The sequence below is a fragment of the Mustelus asterias genome, unplaced genomic scaffold (genome assembly GCF_964213995.1).
Source record: "Mustelus asterias unplaced genomic scaffold, sMusAst1.hap1.1 HAP1_SCAFFOLD_85, whole genome shotgun sequence".
Classification (NCBI taxonomy): Eukaryota; Metazoa; Chordata; class Chondrichthyes; order Carcharhiniformes; family Triakidae; genus Mustelus; species Mustelus asterias.
The window spans coordinates 1,025,985-1,052,191 of record NW_027590139.1 but is presented as its reverse complement, the minus strand read 5'-3'; the positions used below and the strand labels follow the sequence as shown (position 1 = coordinate 1,052,191).

Below are 26,207 nucleotides of genomic sequence, written 5' to 3'. Positions count from 1 at the left end.
AGGTAGGTAGGAAAGTGAGATGTGAATGACCATAACAAGCCTGCAAAGCGATATAGATAGGGTCAGTGAGTGGGCAAAAAGTTGGCAACTGGAACAAGATTTTTGGATAATGTGAACTTGTCCATTTGGCAGGAAGGATGGAAAAGCAGCTGATTATTTAAACAGAGAGAGATTGCAGAACTTTGAGGTACAGAGGGATCTGGGTGTCCTGGTACCGTAATCAGGAAAAGTTAGTGTGTGGATCCAGCAAATGATTAGAAAGGTAAATGAATTGTTGTTTATTGCAGAGATGTTTTGCTGCATTTGTTCAGGGTATTGGTGAGACCACATCTAGAGCACGGTGTACAGTTTTGGTCTCCTTACTTAAGAGAGGACTTGTGTGAGAAGTAGTTCAGAGAAGGTTTAGTTGACTGATTCACGGGATGAGGGTGTTATCATACAAGGAAATGTTGGACATGTTCGGCCTGTATCTAAAGGGGTTTAGAAGAATGAGAGAGGATCTGATTGAAACATAAAATTCAGAGGGGACTTGACAGAGTGGATGTTGATTGTAGAGAGAGGAGAACTAGAGGCACAGTTTAAAAATACGGGGTCTCCCATTTAAGACTGGGATGAGGAGAAACCTTTTCTCTCAGAGGGTTGTTACAGTGTGGAATTCTCTTCCACAGAGAGTGGTGGAGGCTGGCTCACTGAATATTCTGAAGTCTGAATTTAATAGATTCTTGATTGACGAGAGTCAAAGGGTGTGAGGGGTAAGAAGGAAAGTGGAGTTGAAGCTACAATCACATCAGCCGGGACCCTATTGAATGGTGGAGCAGGCTCGAGGGGCCGAGTGGCCTTCTCCTGCTCCTAATTCACATGTTCCCATTGTGATAGTTGGAGTTTGTTTCTGCTGATGTTAATTTCCCAAAAAACTGAGCTGCAGCTTAATCTACAGAATAGAATCAAATAAATCTTGCCAATCTGATTGTTCAGCCAGGGTCTAACTGGGCGGCACGGTAGCACAGTGGTTAGCACTGCTGCTTCACAGCTCCAGGGTCCCGGGTTCGATTCCCGGCTCGGTTCACTGTCTGTGTGGAGTTTGCACATTCTCCTCGTGTCTGCGTGGGTTTCCTCCGGGTGCCCCGGTTTCCTCCCACAGTCCAAAGATGTGCAGGTTAGGTTGATTGGCCAGGTTAAAAATTGCCCCTTAGAGTCCTGAGATGCGTAGGTTAGAGGGATTAGTGGGTAAATATGTGTGGGTAGGGCCTGGGTGGGATTGTGGTCGGTGCAGACTCGATGGGCCGAATGGCCTCCTTCTGCACTGTAGGGTTTCTATGATTTCTATGAATGACAGAGCGGACTGGAAGAGCTGAACAACCAACTCCAGTTCCTGTGTAGTTTCTCCCAGGCTTCTCCCACTCTCTAACTCTGCTCCAGTGCTGGTTTCTGATGAAGTCTCTTCTCCCCAGGTCTCCCATCACTTTCCATTCATCAGCTGGTGTCTGAGTCCAAGTTTACCAGGAACAGGAGGAGGTCATTTATCCCTCAAGCCTGTTCTCTCATTCACTGAGGTCATGGCTGATCTGTGACCTAACTCCATTTACCCAGATATTGTTTTAATCCTGACTTCCTCAGTCTGTTACAATGAGATTTAAAAAATAACTTTTGTTTACATCAGACCTTCAATGTAGGAGAGTGTCCCAAGGTGAATCTCAGAAACATCAATTGATAAATCAGACAACTGGCACTGAGGGGATGTTAGGAGGCTGACTGAAGACTTGGTGCAGTGTAAAGGGTCAATGTTAAATTTGTAAATATTCTACCCAGTGATGTAAGATCAGATGATAAGAGTTTGCTGAGAGATGGTTCTATGCTGAGCCTTGTGCTGTACATATTTAGAAGAAGGTGCAATAAAAAGTTATATTAACCAATAGCCTTGCCTCCAGCAGTCTTTGTCAATCCTGGCCAATCCCTGTGGCATAGGGACACCCACACTTGTTTGGGAGGAAGCTCCAGGATTTTGACCGAGTGACAGCGAAGGAACAGCGATATATTTTGAAGTCAAGATGGTGAGTGTTACGATCCCAGTTGATGTTATAATTGGACAGGATGATTCCAGGATGGAACACTGGCTCAAAAGACCGCAACTTTTACTTTTTGTAGAAAACATAAAGGAACAGAATCACAGGACTGCCAATTAGCTTTTAACAAAATATTTATTAAACACGAAGAGTTTGACGATAACAAAATACTCCTTGACTCACACTTACCTTCACAAATGTATCCAGATTTCAAGAATAACATAGATTTAAAATTCCTTATGCTATAATGTTCTCAGTAAACACATGGTTCCTTTAAACCCACAGGTTGGCTGTGATCAGACAAGCCCCACTCTGAAACCAAGTGGCAGATGCAACTCAATCGATCCTCTGTGGATTTCTCCTCAAATTTCCCCCCAGATGATTGTCACGAGTGTTTCCAAACTTGGCTCTCAAAAAGACACGTGTTAATATCTCCTTCCAAAGCAACTTTCTCACTTCCAGGTCTTCCAATTGTTCTTTCAAACAAGGCTTTCTCTCCACTCTTTTAGCAAGAAGCTGCCTCTAGGTTTTTAACTCTCAGAATTCCTTTGCCTTGAATTGCAACATGCTTCCAAAATTCTGCATAAACTCAGATCATCAGTCCGTAACAGAATACAATTGCTTCAAAATCTGGATTTAAGGACATCAAACCTTCCCACTATTTCAGATATGCGGCTTCTCTTTCGCCAACCTCATCAGTTCTTTTCTTCCCAGGTCTGAGTTTAACTTCCATGAATAGTATCCTGTTCCAAAGACAATGCTGTTCCTTTTTTACTTAAATATTCCTGAAACTTCTTTTCCATTCCCGGGTTTCTCAAACGAACTGTCCTTTAATTCCTCTGGAGCTTGCTTTCGGACACATTACTCCATTGTATGGCTTTCCTGCTTCTAGTAGAGCTGAGAGCTGCTCACTCTCTCGTTTCCTCACCCCAACTGCTATAGAACAACGAACAAAGAAAATTACAGCACAGGAACAGGCCCTTCAGCCCTCCAAGCCTGCACCGGTCATGCTGCCCGACTGAACTAAAACCCCCTCCCCTTCCGGGGACCATATCCCTCTATTCCCATCCTATTCATGTATTTGTCAAGACGCCCCTTAAAAGTCACGACCAAAGACTATAAATTCAACTAATACTACACTCAAAAAACCTTCTCACCCTCAAGGTGCCCCTGGTTGCTATGCAACAATGCATTATTTCTCCAACTTCACGTTTATTTTTCACGCCATAAACTCTCTCAGCACAACAGGAATACAATTTCAATTGAAACCTATCCCCCACACATGCAAACACCTTTGTTCAACATGAATCCAACCAAAGTTCTCCTCTTCCTACACAGAAACACTAAATCAAACTTACTTAAATCTATACTTTATTTCTAATATTTAACAATAGAAACATAGATCACTTAAAACTATCTCTGTTTTCCTGACATGAGTGACTTAGAGAGGAAACTCCAGGTGGTGATATTCTCATGTATCTGCTGCTCTTGGCCTTCTAGATGGTAATGTTCCTGAGTCTGTAAGATGCTGCCTAAGGAGTCTTGGTGAGTCCCTGCAGTGCATTTTGTAGATGGTACACACTGTTGCTCCTGTCCGTCGGTGGTAGAGGGAGTGAATGTTTGTGGTTAGTGTGTTGATCAAGTGGGGCTGCTTTGCCCTGGGTGGTTTTGAGCTTGAGTGTTGTTGGGAGCTGCACTCATTCAGGCAAGTGGAGAGTATTCCATCTCATTCCTGACTTGTGTCTTGTAGATGGTGGACGGGCTTTGGCTGGGGGAGTCAGAAAGTGAGTTACTCTCCTCAGGGCTGCCAGTCTCTGACCTGCTCTGGTAGCCACAGTGTCTATGAGTTTCTGGTCAATGTAACCCCCGCAGGATGTTGATAATGGAAGGGGGATTCAGTGATGGTAATACCCTTGAATGTCAAGGGGTGATGGTTAGATCTTCTCCTGTTGGAGATGGTCATTGCCTCGGACTTATGTGGCATGAATGTTACTTGCCACTTGTCAGCCCAAGCCTGGATATTGTTGTATTTGGACATGGACTGTTTCAGTATCTGAGGAGTCACAAATGGTGCTGAACATTGTGTATTCATTGGCGGATATCCCCACTTCTGATCTTATGATGGAGGGAAGGTCATTGATGAAGCAGCTGAAGATGGTTGGGCCTCGGACACGACCCTGAGAGATCCCTGCATTGATGTCCTGGAGCTGAGATGACTGACCCTCCACAACCACAACCATCTTCCTAATTGCCAGTACACGTCCAACCAGCAGAGAGTTTGCCCCTTGATATCCATTGATTCCAGTTTTGCCAGGGGTCCATGATCTGGGTGGCACAGTGGTTAGACCAGTTGGCTCACAGCCCCAGGGACCGGGTTCGATTCCGACCTTGGGTGGCTGTGTCGAGTTGGCACATTCATCAGCTTTTTTTTTGTGGATCATTTCAGTGGAAATGTGCTCTCCCAGACTCAAAGAGCATCAGCCCACTGGAAACAAAGTTGTGAGACTGGCCAGTCCAGCAGAAAGAAACTCTCCGACCCTCCCACTTCACCAATTGTCAAAATGAACATGGTTCAGTCCTGGATGTGATTAACAGCAGCAATAACAGCAGAATCCAACCCCTGTCATCACTTGTGAACTTACTGGTGTCTCAGCAGGTGGGATGACTGAGTGAATCCCTTTGTGAATCCTTGTGAACTCGTTGGTGTGTCTGCAGGTGGGATGACTGAATGAATCCCTTTCCACACTCAGAGCAGATAAACGGCCTCTCTCCAGTGTGAACTTGCTGGTGACTCTGCAGATAAGATGAAAGAGCGAATCCTTTCCCACACTCAGAGCAGGTGAATGGTCTCTCCCTGGTGTGAACACGTCGGTGTGCCTGCAGGTTAGCTGAACGAGTAAATCCCTTCCCACACTCAGAGCAGGTGAACGGCCTCTCCCCGGTGTGAACTTGCTGGTGATTCTGCAGGTCAGATAACTGAATGAATCCCCTGCCACACTCGGAACAGGTAAATGGCCTCTCCCTGGTGTGAACCTCCTGGTGTGACACTAGGTGGGATGATTGAATAAAACGCCTCCCACACTCGGAGCAGACGAATGGCCTCTCCCTGCTGTGAACTCCCTGGTGTGACATTAGGTGTGACGATTGGATAAAACGTTTCCCACATTCGGGGCAGCTGAATGGCCTCTCCCTTGTGTGTGTTCCTTTGTGTGTCACTAGATGTGATAACTGAATAAAACGCTTCCCACACTCGGAGCAGGGGAACGGCCTCTCCCCCCTGTGGACTCCCTGGTGAGTCACTAGGTGTGATAATTGAATAAAACACTTCCCGCACTCAGAGCAGTTGAAAGGCCTCTCCTTAGTGTGGGCTCGCTGGTGTATCTGCAGGTGAGATGACTGAGTGAAACCCTTTCCACAGTCGGAGCAGGTGAATGGTCGCTCTCCGGTGTGGATTTGTTGGTGATTCAAAAGTTCAGATGAATGATTGAATTGCTTCCCACACTCAGAGCAGTTGAATGGTTTTTCCCCAGTGTGAACTTGCTGGTGTGTCAGCAGGTGGGATAACTGAGTGAATCCCTTCCCACACTCAGAGCAGGTGTACAGCCTCTCCCTACTGTGAACTGCTTGGTGATTCCACAGGTCGGCTGCCTGGAGAAAACCCTTCCCACACTCAGAGCAGATGAAGGGCCTCTCCCCAGTGTGGCTGCATTGATGAATCTTCAGGGCAGATGGGGAGCAGTCTCCTTCCCCACACTTGGAGCAGGGGAACAGTCTCTCCCCAGTGCGAATATGTTGATGAGTTTGCAGTGCAGACGGGATATGGAATTCCTTACCACAATCCTCATCTTTCCCCGGTTTCTCCATGGTGTGGATGTCCTTGTGTCTTTCCAGGTTTAACAATCAGTTAAATCCTCATCCACACATAGAGCATGTGCACTGTCTGTCCCCGCTGTAAATGATGTGATATTTTTGCAGTCTGTGTAACTGGTCTTTTGACAGTCAGTGTACTGGACACTCTCACTCAGGCCTGTGTTTCTTGGTGCCTTTCCAGTCACACTGATGTGACAGAAAAAACAGATAAATATTTCTTCTTCTCGATTCAAAGTCTGACGATATTCAGGTTCTGATAATTTGAGTGACTCTATTAAGCATTAACATGTTTTGAGATCGCTGGCAGCAAATCTTCCCCTTATAACTTCCTGTAAAATGAGTTTACAAAAGTCATCACTGTCAGTATCAAACAGAAATTCAGAATAGACAATTCTAGTTTCCGTGGAACATTTTTTCCTTTCTTGTTCCTCTGAATCTGTACATCTCCATCCCACACCCTATCCCTGTATCCTCACTCTGCTGTATGTATAATACACCCTTCCAATTCTCCTGAAGGTGTTGATTCATGCTGATCAACAAATCCATGCTCACTGCTTCTTCTCCAGCACTGAGATATCTTCATGCAGGCTGCTAGTCTAAATGCCTAAATATACTTAGCGAAGTAAAATGTATGTAACATAGGGGACCAGTTTAATAATTAGAAGTACAGCAAGGCTATGAGATAGAACATTATTTCGACAGTGAACGTTCTTGAATATCAATTTTTTGGCTATGAGGGTGGTGCATTTTGATACATTCAATATTTCAAAATGAAATTAGATGGGCAGTCAAAATAGACTGGCAGGGGAACAGGGATACAGACGGGATGAGGAACATATCAGCCATGATTGAATGGCGGAGTGGACTCGATGGGCCAAATAGCCTAATTATGCTCCTATATCTTATGAACTTAAGGGGGAATGGGACTGACTGGATTGCTCTACAGAGAGTTAGCATGGACTTGAGTTGCTGAATGGACTCCTTGTGTGATATAATAACCCGATTACTGAAAATAAACTACTTAGTTACAGTATTAACAAAACTAAAAATAATAAAAAATGAACTTTATTACTGGACCATGCATAATATATCTAATTTGTATCATATTACAAGACTGCACACATCTCTGTCCTATATTAATTTACTGCCCCTTAAATTTCAGCTATTTCCTCGGGAAATCACCCCTTTAAATTGTGAACATTGGGAAAGAGACCATCCTCTTAACCAGACAAATAATTTTTAAAAATACTTTTCCAATCAATCAAATCAAATCCAATTCAGAGTCTCAACAAGTTGAGACATTTCCGATCCAGGCTGACAAGACAGGGCATGCAATCCTCTCCCCTGTCTTGGGCCTGATCTACATGAGCCAAGCTGATTGGAGTAGGCGGAGATTTCCTCCTCCAAGGCCTGGTCTCATTTGCATCTTAGCCAAAAGGCCGAGATGCCACTTTTAAAAATTGCTTCATATGAAAATGAAGCTTAAATGCAACCCAATGACCTCAACCAAATGCAGCATCCGCATAACTACACTTGATCTTAGCCAAAAGGCCGACCATCCTCTTAACCAGACAAATAAATGTGCCAAGTTGAGGAAGCAAAGGATGGCAATGTCTTTAAGAGGGAGAGACCTGGGCCAACCTTTCCAGAGTCTGCAGCTCCCTGGATTCACTTCCTTTCCCTTCAGTTGCTGCAAGTCACCAATTTAACCCCAGAATGAGAAAAAAGAAAGGAGAAGAAAACAAAGTGTTTTACTGACAGATGTTGATGACAGGAGGATGTTTCAGTCTGTCTGAAATCCAATCTGCATTGTCACAAAGCCCGCACTCCGATTGGCTGGAGGACCAAGCGTCTTCCAGTCCTCCAACTCTTCCCATTGGTTAATGCCCCTCATGAAACCAATGGGGCAGCGGAAGTGACTGGGAGACACTTTGACCCCGGGTCGCTCTCAGCTGTTGGCCAATGGGAAACACTATCCTCTGCACATGCGTAGCACTTCTCTCTGTTAATCATGCGCAGTGCCACTCAGCGAATAGAGCGATTTCCTCAGCGCGGTGGATTGTGGGAGTTACGGCCGCCATTACTCGGCCGGAGCCCAGTCTCCAAACACCTGGGACTGCGATGGATGGGATGGGGGAGGAGGCGAAGTGACCCCATCCGGACATAATGTACATCTGGGTAGTCACTGGAATTGATAGCGACGCCGCCTTAGCCAAACAGTTTGTTAAATTCAGGTGTAAACATTTGGACACCTGGGTGACATACTGGGGAGTGGAATAATTCAGTGTGAAACTGAACCCCAGAGTCAGTAGCTTCCTTGGGGGAGAACTGGGGAAAAATAAGGAAGATGGTCAAAAGAATTAGGCTTACAATTGATAGGGAGGAAGCAGATGTTTATAGTTTGAAATTCGATTTGATTTGATTTATTGTTGTCACATGTATTAGTAGACAGTGAGAAGTATTGTTTCTTGTACGTTTTACTGACAAAGAGAAGGAAAGGGAAGGGTGCAGAATGTAGTATTACAGTCATAGCTAGGATTTAGAGAAAGATCAAATTAATACAAGGTAGTTCCATTCAAAGGTTTGATGGCAGCAGGGAAGAAGCTGTTCTTGAGTCGGTTGGTACGTGTCCTCAAACCTTTTCATCTTTTTCCCGATGGAAGAAGGTGGAAGAAGGAATGTCCGGGGTACGTGGGGTCCTTAATTATGCTGGCTGCTTTTTCGAGACAGTGGGAAACGTAGACAGAGTCAATGGATAGGAGGCTTCTTTGCAAAATGGATTGGGTTTCATTCATGATCCTTTGTAATTTCTTGTGGTCTTGGACAGAGCAGGAGCAATACCAAGTTGTGATACAACCAGAAAGAATGCTTTCCAGAAAGGGAGGAGAATGTTACGTGTCAATCAAACATCAGTTTCAAATTTCTATTCTGTGCTTCTATTCATTGTTTTGATAGATGTTTTTATTTACAAGGGATTAGAATGGAAGAATTTTCAGTCAGAAATATCTTGATTCATTCATGATGACTATCATCAGCGATCAAATGTCAGAGGAACACTGATGCCCTGTTCAAAAAGATTTCAAACATCAGTGCGAATGGAAAAGCTGTGTGACGGACATTCCCAAGAGAGAGATTTCCAGGGAAAGAGGCATAAGAATATATGAACAAATGAACTAGTAGCAGGCCACTCAGTCCCTCCAGCCTGCTCCACAATTCAATAAGATCATGGCTGATCTGATTTTAGCCTGAATCCCACGGTCCAGGCTATCCCTAATAACCTTTCAGTCCCTCATTAATCAAGAATCTATTTGGCTGTGCCTTTAACATATTCAAAGACAATGCTTCCACTTTCTTTTGAGAAAGAGTTCCAGAGACTCACAGCCATCTAAGATAAAACATTTCTAATCTCTGTCATAGATGAGCAATCTCTTATTTGTAAATATTTCCTCCACTCCTGCCAGTTCTAGATTCTCCATTAAAAGAAAACATCAAAAGAATTTCTGATACAGATGGAGGGTGAGAAAGTAGGGTCCCAAACCAGTGTCCTCTGCTTGAACAGAGGGGAGTACGATAGGATGAGGGCAGAATTGGCTAATGTAGACTGGGCGAGCAGACTGGTAGGTAGGACAGCTGAGGAACAGTGGAGGATTTTTAAGGAGATTTTTTTAAGTACTCAGCAAAAATATATTCCGGTGATAAAGAAGGACTGTAAGAAAAGGGATAACCAGACGTGGATAACGAAGGAAATAAAGGAGAGTATTAAAATAAAAACAGATGCGTACAGAGTGGCCAAAAATAGTGGAGAATTAGTGGATTGGGAAAGCTTTAAAAAACAACAAAGAACGACTAAGAAAGCGATTAAGAAAGGAAAGATAGATTATGAAACTAAACTAGCTCAAAATAAAAAAAATTATAGTAAAAGTTTTTACAAATATATAAAAAGGAATAGAGTGGCTAGAGTGAATGTTGGACCCTTGGAGGACGAGAGGGGGGATTTAATAGTGGAAAACGAGGAAATGGCTGAGACTTTAAATAAGTTCTTTGTGTCGGTCTTCACGGTGGAAGACACAAATAGTTTACCGAATATTGGAGATCAAGAGTTGGTGGGAGGCGAGGTCCTTAATACAATTACTGTTACTACAGAGGTAGTGCTTGGTAGACTAATGGGACTGAAGGTAGACAAGTCCCTGGGCCCGGATGGAATGCATTCCAGGGTACTGAAAGAAATGGCTGAGGTAATAGCAGATGCATTAGTAGTTACTTATCAAAATTCGCTGGAATCTGGGGTAGTGCCAGCTCTTTGGAAAACAGCTACTGTTACGCCGCTGTTTAAAAAAGGAAGTAGACAAAAGGCGAGTAACTACAGGCCGGTTAGCTTAACGTCCGTAGTTGGGAAGATGCTGAAGTCCATCATTAAAGAGGAAATAGCAGAGCACCTGGATAAGAATGGTTCGATCAAGCAGACGCAGCATGGATTCATGAAGGGAAAGTCGTGTTTGATGAATTTACTGGATCTTTATGAAGATGTGACTAGTGCGGTTGACAGAGGGGAACCGGTGGATGTGGTGTTTTTAGATTTCCAGAAGGCATTCAATAAGGTGCCTCACAAAAGGTTGCTGCAGAAGATTGGGGTACATGGAGTTGGGTGTAAGGTGTTGGCGTGGATTGGGGATTGGCTATCTAACAGGAAGCAGAGAGTTGGGATAAATGGGTGCTTTTCTGGTTGGCAGTTGGTGACCAGTGGCGTGCCGCAGGGATCGGTGCTGGGGCCTCAACTGTTTATCATTTACATAGATGATCTGGAGGAGGGGACTGAGTGTAGGGTATCAAAGTTTGCTGATGACACGAAGATGAGTGGGAAAGCGAATTGTGTGGAGGACGCGGAAAGTCTGCAGAGAGATTTGGATAGGCTGAGCGAGTGGGCGAGGATCTGGCAGATGGAATATAACGTTGGCAAATGTGAGGTTATCCACTTTGGAAGAAATAATAGTAAATTGGAATATTATTTAAATGGAGAAAAATTACATCATGCTACTGTGCAGAGGGACCTGGGGGTCCTTGTGCACGAATCGCAAAAACTCAGTCTGCAGGTGCAGCAGGTGATCAAGAAGGCGAATGGAATGTTGGCCTTTATCGCGAAGGGGATGGAGTATAAAAGCAGGGAGGTCTTGCTGCAACTATACAAGGCACTAGTGAGGCTGCAACTGGAGTACTGTGTGCAATTTTGGTCCCCTTATTTGCGAAAGGATATATTGGCCTTGGAGGGAGTGCAGACAAGGTTCACCAAGTTGATACCGGTGATGAGGGGTGTAGCTTATGAGGAGAGATTGAACAGATTGGGTTTGTACTCGTTGGAGTTTCGAAGGCTGAGGGGTGATCTTATAGAGACATATAAGATAATGAAGGGGCTGGATAGGGTAGAGGTAGAGAGGTTCTTTCCACTTAGAAGGGAAACCAGAACTAGAGGGCACAGCCTCAAAATAAGTGGGGGCTGGTTCAGAACAGAGTTGAGGGGGAACTTCGTCTCTCAGAGGGTAGTGAATCTCTGGAATTCTCTGCCCATTGAAGTGGTGGAGGCTACTTCATTAAATATGTTTAAATCATGGGTAGATAGATTTCTGATCGATAAGGGAATTAAGGGATATGGGGAGCAGGCGGGTAAGTGGAACTGATTCGCTTCAGATCAGCCATGATCTTGATGAATGGCGGGGCAGGCTCGAGGGGTTAGATGGCCTACTCCTGCTCCTATTTCTTATGTTCTTATGTTCTTTTTCTCTCCACATCCACCCTGTCAAGACCCTCAGGTTTTGATCAAATCACCTCATACTCTACTAAACTCCAGTGGATACAAGCTGACCCTGTCCAACCTTTCCTCATGTGGAGATGCCGGCGTTGGACTGGGGTAAGCACAGTAAGAAGTCTCACAACACCAGGTTGGACTTTAACCTGGTGTTGTGAGACTTCTTACGAACCTTTCCTCATCAGACAACCCGTCTATTCCTGGTATTAGTCTAGAAAACCTTCTCAAAACTGCTTCTAATAAATTTACATCTTTCCTTAAGTAGGGAGACCAATACTGTACACAACACTCCAGATGTGGCCTCACCAATTGCCTGTACAACTGGAGCATAACCTTTTGTAATCATTTCCCCTCACAATGAACAATAACATTCTATTAGCTTTCCCAATTACTTGCTGTTCCTGTATACTGGCCATTTGGGATCCGAGGTGATCAAAAGGTTGCTGACACCTTCATCCAAGTAAAGCAAGTGTATTCTGTTAGCGTGGCTGCATACCTGAGAGATTGTTTGGAACCTTGAATGCACATGGAGATCTGGGCCAAATGAATACAGACACTGTGGAGTGGCATGGTGGCACAGTGGTTAGCATCACAGCACCAGGGAACCGGGTTTGATTCCGGCCTCGGGTCACTGTCTGTGTGGAGTTTGCACATTCTCCCCGTGTCTGTGTGTGTTTCCTCCGGGTGCTCTGGTTTCCTCCCACAGTCCAAAGATGTGCGGGTTACGTTGATTAGCTGTGCTAAAATTAACCCAAGTGTCAGGCGGGTTAGCAGGGCAAATGTGCGGGGTTACGGGAGTAAGGCCTGGGTGGGATTGTGGTCGGTACAGATTCTATGGGCCGAATGGTCTCCTTCTGTACTGTAGGGATTCTATGATTCATTAAGAAAGAAGTTGAAATCCTGGTGGTGAATCCTTGGTGAAGGCATCCAAGAGAATGCATTGTTTGGGAGAAGGTTCCAAAGTGTGATCTTCGAGAGTGTGAGATTGGAAATGCTCACGGGAAGACGGAATTTCAGTGAGATCAGTTGGCTCACAGTTTGACAACCATCTGGGGAAATGATGAGAAATCCGGAGAAGTTATATTCGGTGACATCTGTCACTTAGTTTCAGAGTGTGGGGTGTCTGACCACATTTCACCTATTGGTTTGCATGGATTGTGAACTCACTGAGAATATTTGAGTGTAAGATAAAGTTTGTAACTTGTGTAATGGTAGAAATCTGTTTGTATGTTTGTACGTTCTCCTCGTGTCTGCGTGGGTTTCCTCCGGGTGCTCCGGTTTCCTCCCACAGTCCAAAGATGTGCGGGTTAGGTTGATTGGCCATGATAAAAAAATTGCCTTTAGTGTCCTGGGATGCGTAGGTTAGAGGGATTAGCGGGTAAATATGTAGGGATATGGGGGTAGGAGTTGGGTGGGATTGTGGTCGGTGCAGACTCGATGGGCCAAATGGCCTCTTTCTGCACTGCAGGGTTTCTATGAATTCTGCCATTTCTACTGGTTCCGTACACCGAGCTGTGTGTGTTTGGTGCCTCAAAAAAATACAATCTCATCTCCCTCCTCGCCCTCTTTACCAATTACCTTCGAAGGTGAGAATGAGCCTGCCAACCTCTCTCACCCACTTTCTCTAAAATACATAAACTTAGTCATGAAAAGCCCAGCTAAATAAAATGTTATTTCTGATAGTTTATTCATGAAGCAGAACATGGTTAAAAACACAAAATTATTTCAGATCAAAGCCAAGGGTAAAAAGGTGTGAACAATGTTTCTCTTCAGCTCCTCTGTAATCTGTTCCCATGGTCCCTTGCTTTGGACACAGGGACACTGAACCCTGGGGGTCATATCACCATGTCCCAGTCACCCCTCCCATGCCCCAATTAGTTAAAGGCCTTTTCCAGTCAGTTCCCCAGCACCTTTTGCCTCACTCTTAGCGTGACACCCAGGTTCCCAACTGGGACTCAGGCCCTGTTATTCTCAGCTAAATTCAGCCCTCAGCTCTGTCGCCCGGCTGTCATTGACACAAGAAGCAAGACAGGCAGAAAGGTTCCCGAAGCTCAGATGGAAACTTGAAACTTGTGGCTCCAAACAAACACTTCAACATTTGTCAGTCAGATACATGTTATTTAGACTGGGGTTTTATTATTAAACTTTGTCACTGCAGATAAAGGGAGGGGGCTTTAAATGGGTAAACGCTAAGAAAATTGCAGAGCGATGGGATTAATCGGATAGCTGGCATAAGCACGATGGATCAAATGACCTCCTGCTTTTGGCACAGTGGTTAGCACTGCTGACTCACACTGCCAGTTCAATTCTGGCCTTCGGTGACTGTGTGGAGTTTGTATGTTATGCTCCTGTCTGCATTGGTTTCCTCTGGGACCAGTTAGACCCCCAACTCATGAGTCCATTTCTGATCACCACACTTTAGGAAGTGAGGGCCCTTGAGAAGGTGCAGAGGAGATTTACCAGAATAATACCAGGGATGAGGGGTTTTAACAACAATGTTAGGCTGGAGAAACTGGGGTTGTTCTCCTTGGAGCAAAGTAGATTGAGGGGAGATTTGATGAAGGTGTACACATTTATAACAGGTTTTAGAAGATAGATAAAGAAAAGCTGTTCTCATCAGCTTCGGACACAGTTTTAAGATTTTGAGCAAGATCTACAGAGGAGGTTGGAGGAAAAACATTTACACAGTGAGTGGTAATGATCTGGAACTCAATATCCAGGTCCTGTTGAACAGTGACTCAGTCAGATTTTGATGTGAGATCTAGTTTGAGTTACTGCCTGCAACTTCTTTTCCAATACACTACAAAATAAATTTACAAAATCCATCACAGTCATGTCCAGGTGTGAAATTTGGAAGAGACAAACATTTCTCTTGGTTTGATAGATTCGATAGAGGTGTAGAAATTTATGACAGGTTTAGATCAGATAGAAAGAAAAGCTGTTGCCATTGGCTGGTTGTTCAAGGATGAGGTGGCACAGATTTAAGGTTTGGCGAAGAGATGCAGAGGGGATGTAAGGAAGAACATTTTATCACAGACCCTGATAATGAACTGAAACTCGCTGAATATGAGGGGGTGGAAGCAGAGGCTGAACGATACCAAAAGGAAATTGGATGGATGCTTGAGGGGAATAAATCTGCAGATTATGGCACTAGAACAGGGCAATGGGACTGAATGTTTTTTCTACAGAGTTGGCCTGGACTCAATGGACCAAATGGCCTGTCCCTATTACTGTGTGATCTAAAGAGAATAATTTCAGCTACTCCAGCCTCTCCAACTAACTGAAGTCCCTCATTCCTGGTTTCCTTCCCGTAAATCCCCTCTGCACCCTGAGAACTTCACATCTTTCCTAAAGTGTGGGGCCCATACATAGGGTTCCGTTCCAGAGGGATAGAATTTAAAAGCGGGAAGATTATGTTCAGCTTGTTTAAAACCAGGGTTACACAACACTGGGAGCTCTGCCAAATTAGTGATCTCCATTTAGGACATGGAGGCACTGGAGAGACACTCAATGGAACTGAGACAAAAGTATTATTTTGGATCTAGCTGTAGTGGTAGGAAAAACACTATTTACTATCCAGGATTAAATGAATTTGTCAGCTTTTGTGAATCATTTCAGTGGAAATGTGCTCTCCCAGGCTCAAAGAACATCAGCCCATTGGAAGCAAAGTCGTGCGACCGGCCAGTCCAGCAGAAAGAAACCCTCCGACCCTCCCACTTCACCCACTGTCAGAATGAACATGGTTCAGTCCTGGATGTGATTAACAGCAGCAATAACAGCAGAATCCAACTTATGAACTCGCTGGTGTGTTAGCAGGGTGGATGACTGTGTGAATCGCTTCCCACACACAGAGCAGGTGAATGGTCTCTCCCCGGTGTGAACTCGCTGGTGTGTCGTTAGATGGGATAACTGAATGAATCCCTTCCCACACTTAGTGCATGTGAACGGCCTCTCTCCAGAGTGAACTCGTTGGTGTGTCCGCAAGTTGGATGACTGAGTGAATCCCTTCCCACACACAGAGCAGGGGAATGGCCTCTCTCCAGTGTGAACTCGCTGGTGTATCAGCAAGTTGTAGGAATTAATGAATCCCTTCCCATAAGCAGGGCAGGTTAATGGCCTCTCGCCAGTATGAATCCGCTGGTGTCTCAGCAGGTTATAGGAATTAGTGAATCCTTTCCCACAGTCAGAACAGGTGAACGGCCTCTCCCCCGTGTGAATTCGCTGGTGCGTAAGCAGGTTGGATGAATCACTGAATCCTTTCCCACAGTCAGAGCAGGTGAACGGTCTCTCCCCAGAGTGAATTCGCTGGTGTGTTTGCAGGTTGGACAACCGAGTGAATCCCTTCCCACACTGAGAGCAGGTGAATGGCCTCTCCCCAGTGTGAACTCGCTGGTGTGCCTGAAGGTTGGCTGATTGACTGAATCCCTTCCCACACTGAGAGCAGGTGAATGGCTTCTCCCCAGTGTGAACATGCTGGTGTGTCTGCAGGTTGGCTGATTGACTGAATCCCTTCCCACACTCAGAGCAGGTGAATGGCCTCTCCCCAGTGTGAACATGCTGGTGTGCCAATAAGGCCGATGAATCACAGAATCGCTTTCCACACACAAAGCAGATGAACGGCCTTTCCCCAGTGTGAACTCGCTGATGTGTCAGGAGGGCCGATGAGTGAGTGAATCCCTTCCCACATTTGGAGCAGGTGAATGGGCGCTCCCCAGTGTGGCTGCGTCAATGTTTCTCGAGTGCAGACGGGGATTGGAATCTCTTCCCACAGTCCCCACATTTCCATGGTTTTTCCATGGCGCTGGTGTCCTTGTGTCTCTCCAGGTTGGATGGTCAGTTGAAGCCTCGTCCACACAGAACACCTGTACAGTCTCTGCACGCTGTGAACGGTCTAATGTGCTTGTGGAGCTGTATCGCTAATTAAAGCTTTCTCCAGTCAGTGCACTGGAACACTCTCACTTGGGTGTGTGTACATCTCGGTGCTTTTCCAATCACACTGAAATTTGAGGCAGACAGAACAGACCGATATTTCTGCTTTTAGATTCAATGTCCGATGATATTCAGGTCAAGTGAATTGCAGATTCTGTCAGATCTTGAGTTGAGGCAAATCCTCGCCTTCTAATATTCTGGAGAAGGAGTTTACAAAGATCATTAGTATCAGTAAAGGATAGACATTCAGAACAGACAATTCGAGTTTCCATGGAACATTCTTTCCTCTCTCATTCCCCAAAATCTGTAAATCTCCATTCCACACACACTCCCTCCATTCTCACTTTGCTCTACCTAATATACACGCTCCGAGATCCATGCTCATTGTTTGCTGTCCTGGAGTCAGAGATCATAAGAAATGGGAGTAAAAAGGAGGCCATTTACCCCATCAAGCTTGCTCTGCAATTCAGTGAGACCATGGTTGACCTGATCTGGCTTTAACTGCACTTTTCTGCCAGTTACCCATTCCTCTTGACTCTCCTGTTGGTCAAAAATCTGTCCAACTCAGCCTTGAATACATTCAATGACCCAGCCTTCGCTGCTCTCTGTGGAACAGAATTCCAAAGACTAACAACCCTCTGAGAGAAGAAACTCCTCCTCATCTCCATCTATTTAAACTGTTGTAGATTTCCTCATGAGAGAAAACATCCACCTCGCAGCTCCTACCAAACCCCCTCAAAATCCTATTTGTTTCAATAATGTCGCTACTTTTTCTTTTAAACTCCACTGAGTTAAGGTTCAACATGCTCTGCATTTCCTCATAAGACAACCCTTCATCCCAGGAATCAGCCTCGTGAACTTTCTATGAACTGCTTCCAATGCTTGTATATCATTCTGAAGGAAGAAGCCCAAAACTGTACAGAATACTCCAGGTGTGGTCTTAACAATCCCTTGTACAGCTGTAGCAAGACTTCCTGGAAAGTTGCTTTTGCCTGGAGTGAACCAGACCCCGAGTCGGGATATATGGATCTTCTAGTCAGCATAAGTGAGCCACATTGTGAGTCTAATTAATAATCTTAAATTGGGCCTGGTCCACAACACCTCTTGACTGATCAGTGATGACACTGTTTGATCTCATTCAATAAGATCATGGCTGATCTAATATAATCCCCAACTCCACTTTTCCACATTGCCCCATTAACCTTGATTCCCTCACTGAGAAACAATACACAAGCTCTTTGTGTCGACAAGGCTTGAACAGATTGTTTAACCGAGAGAGACACAAGGACACCAGCACCATGGAAAAGACTCATTTATGTCAGCTCTTGTTTCCTATCTGCTCACCAGCTTTCTATCCATCTCAAGACATTACCAGCAATCCCATGTGCTTTAACTTTACAAAATAGTCTGTTATGTGAGACCTTGTCGAAAGCCTTCTGAAAGTCTAAATAAACCACATCCACTGGTTCTCCTCAGTCAACTCTACTACTTACATCCTTACAAAATTCCAATAGATTCGTCAAACATGATTTCCCTTTTGTAAATCCATGCTGTCTTTGTCTGATTATACCACTGCCTTCCAAATGCCGAGTTGTGAAATCCTTGATAATAGACACCTGCAACTTCCCCAGTACCGATGTTAAGCTCACTGGTCTCTCGTTCCCTGTTTTCTCTCTCCCTCCCTTTTTGAATAGTGGGCTTACATTAGCTACCCTCCAATCTGCAGGAACTATTCCAGTGTCCAAAGAATTTTGGAAAATAACCACCAATGGATTTACTATTTCCAGGGTCACTTCCTTAAGTACTCTGGGATGAAGATTATCTGGACCTGGAGATTTATCCACCTTCAATCCCATCAATTTCCCCAAAACCATTTCTTGACTAATGCTGATTTTCTTCAGCCCCTGACTAAAACATGTTTCTCTCAGCACATCTGGTATATTATTCACGTCTTCCTTTGTGAAGACTGAAGCAAAGTACAAATTTAATTCGTCGGCCATTTCTTTATTCCCCGTTATGAATTCTCCCATTTCTAACATTCGTTTTTGTCAATCTTTTTCTCTTTATCGACAGAAACTTTTACAGTCAGTTTTTATATTCCCTGCTAGCTTACTTTCATACTCCATTTTTCCCTTTTTAATCAATCCCTTGGTCCTCCTTTGCTGAATTTTAAACTGCTCCCAATCCTCGGGCCTATCGCTTTTTCTTGCCGATTTGTATGCTTCTTCCTTGAATCTGATACTATCTCTAATTTCCCTTGTAAGCCATGGCTTGGCCACAATTCCCTTACCACTCTTGCGCCAAACAGGAATAAACAACTTCTGGAGTATATACATGGTGTGGAGATGCCGGCGTTGGACTGGGGTAAACACAGTAAGAAGTTTAACAACACCAGGTTAAAGTCCAACAGGTTTATTTGGTAGCAAAAGCCACACGTGTGGCTTTTGCTACCAAATAAACCTGTTGGACTTTAACCTGGTGTTGTTAAACTTCTTACTGTATATACATGGCCCATGGATTCCTCAAGGCTGCAAACATTAGCTGCAGCCTGGGAATGGGTGAAGTTGTTAAAAACCTGCTGCTCAGATTGCTCTGCATTCCGGGCACTAGGACCCGGTTGGGAGCAGAAAACGCTGAAGCCCCACCCACTCACTGTTGCGTCATCAAGACACCAGCGCATGCGCTCCGCTCCCTGCTGAATCAAGATGGCGGCTGTTAACCTGAGCCTCGTCCCGGGAAAAAGACCCAAAGCTGCAAACACGGGACCTGCGGATTACTATTAGAGGTTTGAGACCTTCAGCAGATATTTAGAAACCCTCTCCGTCCATCTGCCGGTTCCAATCCTCCCTCCATGTATCCGCATCCTTACCGGTTGCTGATGAGACAGAGGAATGTCGCTCGCCATTGCCATCATCCACGCTACGCATGCGCCACACACTGCCGGACTGCGCATCCACAACGCTCCCGTGCTGTGGATAGGGGACATTCCCCACCGCGAGGAATGGTGGGTAAAGCGCACGCCATCGAAACTCCTCGTTTGTGAACAGTGAGCTTTTTTTGCTGCGATGTGAAAATTAGGGATAGGGGTGCAGTCAATAAAATTAGGAATCAAATTATACTGTAATCTAAGTACTCAAGGCATTCATTATCCACCAGAAAGTAGGGGAATGGAAATTCTCAACCAAAGTATCTGAAATTGATACATCATGAGGGGGAAATCGATCCTTATCTTTAATGAACATCAACATGCAAAAATGGAACTTAATGACTTTTAAACAGCTCGCCCTCTTGACATAGAACTGCCATAATGGGAAATGTGTGTGATGGATAGAGCTGTTTCTGGGGCACAGGGGATTGTGGGATCCACGGCCCCGTTAAACAGCAGCTATTGGTATGTGTTTTATTAGAGAAGCGTCAGTGACTGCAAACATTAACTCTGTTTCTGTCTCCATAGATGCTGTCTAACCTGATGAGTATTTCCAACATTTTCTCTTTTCATTTCAGATTTCCAGCAGCTGCAGAGTTTGGTTTTGTTTAGTTGAAGGCATTACTCACGGAACTGAATCTAGAACCAAACGGACCATTTAAAGCTGTGTTTCAAGTAAGGAAATAGTAGTTCTGTTGGGGATTTTCATTAAATTTACATTTAGAAAATTTTCAAATTAATAACTGGAACATGGACATTACTAGAATTACCAGCAATTGGCTAAACCTCCTTTGACAGCAGCTTCCAAAACTACAAACCTCTTCTCCAACATGGATAAGGGCAGTTTGTCCGTGGAAACCCCACTACCTGCATTTACTCTTTTGAATCGCACACTATTCTGACTTGGTAGTTTACTGCTCTGCCTTCACAATCACTCGGCCAAAATCCTAAAACTTATTTCTGAGCAACAATAGTACAGTGGCACAGGGTGGCACAGTGGTCAGCACTGCTGTTTCACAGCACCAGGGACCCGGGTTCAATTCCAGCTTTGGGTGACTGTCTGTGTGGAGTTTGCATGTTCTCCTTGTGACTGCATGAGTTTCCTTTAGGTGCTCCGGTTTCCTCCCACACCCCAAAGGTGTGCAGGTTAGGCGGATTGGCCAGGCTAAATTGCCCCTTAAATGCAGGAGGTTACAGGTTACCTCAGGATTACAAGTTGTTTTGAGATTGAAAGCGACATTTGGAGGTGATAGTTTTCCTGCATCCTTTGAGTTGGTGAAGGTTGTGGTTTGGCAGGTTCTGTCAAAGTTCTTGTCCAGTTGTAGATGTATACAGTCCTTACTGTTCATTCCCTCCCTGTTTCATCTCTATCTTTCTCCTCCCATTAAGGTTGAATTCTTGTGTAGATCTGGACTGGGTGGCAGGTTTCCTGAATTGAAGGACATTTGCAAACCATTTGAGTTTTTAATCACAATCCAGCAGCTTTCGTGGTCACTTTTTCCTTGTGCCGGCTCCACAAATTACCGGATTCATTCCGCTCAATTTCACAACCTACCTTTGTGTTTATCACTGTTTTTTTCTCCATTTTGAATTAATTTTACAGCATATTAGAAGAAGATGATTTGTAGGTGGGAAACTCAGATCAAACATCACATCAGGATCTGACAGACACTCAACTCATCAGGGCCTGAACATCATCAACTTTTGAACATGGAATCAAAAAGCACCGTTCACAATGGGGAGAAGGTGTTTACATGTTCTGTGTGTGGACGAGGTTTCAGTCGCTCATCAAACCTGTCAAAACACAAGTGCTGTCTGACTGGTGAGAAACCGTGGAAATGTGGAGACTGGGGGAAGGGATTTGATTACCCATCTGAGTTACATATTCATCACCGCAGTCACACTGAGGAGAGGCCATTCACTTGCTCTGTGTGTCAGAAAGGATTCACTAAATCATCCCACCTTCTAAGACACCGGCGTGTTCACACTGGGGAGAGACCATTCACCTGCTCCGTCTGTGGGAAAGACTTCACAAACTCATCCCACCTCCTGTCACACCATCGAATCCACAGTGAGGAGAGACCTTTCCAATGTTCTGACTGTGAGAAAAACTAAAGAAGGAAAAATGATCTGTTGAACCATAAATGCACTCACACTGGGGAGAGACTGTTCCCCTGCTCCGTGTGTGGGAAGGGATTCACCCGTTCATTCGACCTACTGACACACCAACTTGTTCATACTGATAAGAGGCTGTTTAAATGTCCTGACTGTGAGAAGTACTTTAAAAGCCAGACGGATCTGCTGATGCACCAACTCACTCATAACAGGGAGAGACCCTTCACCTGCTTTTTCTGGGGGAAAGGCTTCACTTGGATGTCCAACCTACTTAATCACCAGCGGAATCACACTGGGGAGAGGCCGTTCATCTGCTCAGTGTGTGGGAAGGGATTCACTCAGTCGTCCACCCTGCTGACACACCAGCGAGTTCACACCGGGGAGAGGCCATTTCCTTGCTCAGTGTGTGGAAAGAGATTCAGTCGTTCATCCACACAGCTGAGGCACCAGCGAGTTCACAAGTAACTGAAGGGATTGGATTTAGAATCTGCTGTTAATCACATCCAGGACTGAACCATGTTCATTCTCAGAGTTGGAGTTTGTTGCTGCTGATTAATAAGCATGAAAGCTGGTGTGTGCAGTGATGTTGTTTGTAAATGTTGATTAAATCAGCTTTGATTCAAACACAGTGTTTTGGATTTCTCCAATAATAAGAGGAGAATGATTGATCTCCTGTTTTTGACAGTGCCATTATTTGGGCCTTTTCTTACTCAAGATTATTTCTATTCTCTGATTCATCTTCTCCCGGATTAAACTCTGAACTTTCATCAATCCTATCAATCTATTGAAGACATTGGGTGCTTGGTGAAACCCACCTGATGTTGGTGTCATTGCCTTTCGGAAGATTTCCCAGTTTTCTGAAATTCCATCGTGGTTCTGGTGTTGATGTAATGATGGGAGTTTCAGTTCCAATGCTGATGATGTAGAGTCTGTGCTGACAGAAACACAGAATCCTCACAGTGCAGAAAGACACCATTCAGCCCATTGAGTCTGTCCTGGGTCTCTGAAAGGGCATTGTACCCAGTGCTACTTCCCTGCCTTATTCCCGTAACATTGCACATTCTTTCTTTTCGGATAGCAATCTAATTTTCTTTTCAATACCTCAATAGAACCTGCCTCCACGACCTTCTCAGTGAATTTGTTCCAGACTCCAACCAACCTCTGAGTGAAACATTTTTATTCACATCACTCTTACTCCTTTGCTAAATACTTTGAATCTGTGCCCTAGTTCTTGGTGCTCTCTTGAGTGGGAACAGTTTCTGACTATTTACTCTGTCCATACTCATTGCTCAATCCTAATTGCCTTTGAACTGAATGGCTTGCTGGACCATTTAAAGACCCACATCGCTGTGGATCTGGAGTCACATGTGGAATATACCGGGTAAGGGTGGCAGATTTCCTTCCCTAAAGGACAAGAGTTTTTTATGACAATCGGCAATGGTTTCATTAAAAGTTTATTTCCGGATTTTTTTGTTATTGAATTCAAATTCCACCAGCTGCCATGGTGGGATTTGAACCCAGGTCCCCAGAACATGACTTTGGGTTTCTGGATTACTTGTTCAATATTACTTCGCCACTGGGTGCCCCTAAACTCATAAGAAATCTTACACCAAAAGCTTTGACCTGGATATCGAGCTCAGAGATTAATATTTAACACGGTTTTTGCTTCTTCTCTCAGACAGCAGAAGGAAAGAAACCACAAGCTTGTTCTGTTTGACTGTTCTACTTGTGGGTGTGACAAATTGAACTGTAATAGAAAACATAGAAAACTACAGCACAAAACAGGCCCTTCGGCCCTACAAGTTGTGCCGAACATGTCCCTACCTTTTAGGCCTACCTATAACCCTCCATCCTATTAAGTCCCATGTACTCATCCAGGAGTCTCTTAAAGGACCCTATTGAGTTCGCCTCCACCACCACCGACGGCAGCCGATTCCACTCACCCACCACCCTCTGTGTGAAAAACTTCCCCCTAACATTTCACCTGTACCTACACCCCAGCACCTTAAACTTGTGTACTCTCGTAGCAGCCATTTCCACCCTGGGAAAAAGCCTCTGAGAGTCCACCCGATCTATGCCTCTCAACATTTTATACATCTCTATTAGGTCTCCTCTCATCCTACGTCTCTCCAAGGAGAAAAGCCCGAGCTCCCTCAGCCTATCCTCATAAGGCATGCCACTCAATCCAGGCAACATCCTTGTAAATCGCCTCTGCACCCTTTCAATCTTTTCCACATCCTTCCTATAGTGAGGCGACCAGAACTGCATACAGTACTCCAAGTGGAGTCTGACGAGGGTCTCATATAGCTGCATCATTATCCCCGGACTCCCAAACTCAATCCCTTGATTGATAAAGGCCAGCACACCATACGACTTCTTAACCACCTCCTCCACCTGTGGGGCCGATTTTAGAGTCCTATGGACCCGGACCCCAATGTCCTTCTGATCCTCTACCGTACTAAGAGTCTTTCCCTTTATATTGTACTCCTTCATCCCATTTGACCTGCCAAAATGGACCACTTCGCATTTATCTGGGTTGAAGTCCATCTGCCACTTCTCTGCCCAGTCTTGCATCCTATCTATGTCCCTCTGTAACTTCTGACATCCCTCCAGACTATCCACAACCCCACCAACCTTTGTGTCATCGGCAAACTTACCAACCCATCCCTCCGCTTCCTCATCCAGGTCATTTATGAAAATGACAAACAGCAAGGGTCCGAGAACAGATCCCTGGGGCACACCACTGGTGACCGACCTCCATTTAGAAAAAGACCCATCGATACCCACTCTCTGCCTCCTTTGGGCAAGCCAGTTCTGGATCCATCGGGCAGCAGCCCCTTGGATCCCGTGCCCTCTCACTTTTTCTAGAAGCCTTGCATGGGGGACCTTATCAAACGCCTTGCTGAAATCCTTATAAACCACATCTACCGCCTTCCCTTCGTCAATGTGTTTCACTTTACACACATCTGGAGTTCCTGTGAACCATCCATTGTAGAACGATATTGCAGAAGAAATCTGTTATTTTCTGGCTCAATTAACCCTTTTGGAATCTTGTTTATTAAAACTCCACCACACGTACTGCATGTGAGAGCCTTTGAAATGTTCTGATCTTTGCAATTGTCATCGTTGATTTTGATGGCTTCTCTGGCATGCAAAAGCTCCACACCACCCGCTCCCCCATGGACACAAATCTCCCAATTGCTAAAGAAATTGACAGAGTTTGGGAAGATTGCAGTGTCAAACTCATCAGACTCTTTTGACAAATAGAATTTTTGTTGGGGAAGGTTGCACCTTTTATGTTTTCAGGAAAGTGACGCCAGTGTGCCTTTAAGAAATGTATTTTTTAAAAACATGTTCTCCGCAGTTTGTAAGCAGCTTTATTTTATTGTGGCACTGGCTGCTTGCATAGATGTCCTTTTATTGCTGCTTAAATTTGGTGTCTCGTTGTAAGTGGTCCTTGAGTTTGATGTCATGGTGCCAGTGGTCCCTGGATTTGGTGCCTGGGTGTAAATAGTTGGATTTACTACTATTTACTGTGTATTCATGTCTCAGTGGAAACATTCTGTCCATACTTACCTGTCCATCCCATTTGAAGACCTGTATCCGAAGAATCATAGAACCCCCTACAGTGTAGAAGGAGACCATTCAGCCCATCGAGTCTGCACTGACTCTGCAAAAGAACATCTTACCCAGGCCCACCGCCAGCAACTCCACACGTTTACCCCGCTAATCCTCTAACCTGCACATCTTTTGACTGTGGGACAAAAGCAGAGCACCTGGAGAAAACCCCTAAAGTCACAGGTGGAATGTGCAAACTCCACACAGATGGTGAGGCAGCAGTGCTAACCACTGTGCCACCCTGCAGAAATGAACCTTTCTTCAGTTTGGGATTACCGTGTGTAAATCCTCCTCTTCTAACCCCCTGTAAAAGGAGTTTCCGAAATCCATCCAGGATAGAAATTCACAACATTCTCTCCTCCTGCTCCAGCTTTGTCACCGGGATAATTCCCCTTGTGTCCACTCAGTAGCTTCTCATTTGGGATTTGCAGTTTACACAGCAGGTTTCCAGAGAATCTCTATCCACCCACCAAATCCATTGCTCCCGCCATCCCACCTTTTACCCATCATGGATCCGAGAGAGAAATGTCTGTTCATAGTCATGGCTGACACTGCGGATGCTCCAAACACAGGGCAGAACCAGGCCTGCCCACTGCTCTCCTGTGCTGTGGAAAGGGGATACTCTCAACCATGGGGAATGCTGGGTTAAAAACACCACCACTGATGGTCCCAATTAAATGGTGACAGAACGCAGAGGAAGATGCAGGTTCAGAGCTCAGACAATGAGGAACTTTAGAAGCAGTATTTTTCTGGTGGGCTGTTGGAAGTAGTAGAGGTAATTCATTGGATGTTCTCAATCTTAAAGAAGCTCTATGAGTTGCTTACACTTGTTATTGGAAGTGAGGATGGAGGAAAGAGGGAATGGGCAGAGCATCTCAAAAACTCC

General features: G+C 44.8%; 1 protein-coding gene, 1 long non-coding RNA gene and 1 pseudogene across 2 annotated transcripts in view; 1 reads left to right on the top strand and 2 right to left on the bottom strand.

Moving 5' to 3' along the window:
• LOC144483992 (uncharacterized) overlaps positions 1–9,318 on the bottom strand; it is a 126,425-nt gene extending 117,107 nt beyond the window's left edge. Inside the window, exons 1-3 of the mRNA XM_078202568.1 lie at positions 9,313–9,318; positions 8,199–8,261; positions 4,828–5,711 (exon numbers count right to left, since the gene is read on the bottom strand). Coding sequence (XP_078058694.1) covers positions 4,828–5,711; positions 8,199–8,261; positions 9,313–9,318 — 953 coding nt within the window. The remainder of the gene's footprint in view (positions 1–4,827; positions 5,712–8,198; positions 8,262–9,312) is intronic.
• Positions 9,319–15,477: 6,159 nt separating this feature from the next.
• Positions 15,478–16,530, bottom strand: LOC144483959 (uncharacterized; annotated as a pseudogene).
• Positions 16,531–19,349: 2,819 nt separating this feature from the next.
• LOC144483998 (uncharacterized) lies at positions 19,350–22,324 on the top strand. Its single transcript, XR_013496054.1, has 3 exons — positions 19,350–19,666; positions 20,167–20,263; positions 21,192–22,324. It is a non-coding gene; the product is annotated as an uncharacterized LOC144483998 (long non-coding RNA).
• Positions 22,325–26,207: the final 3,883 nt, after the last annotated feature.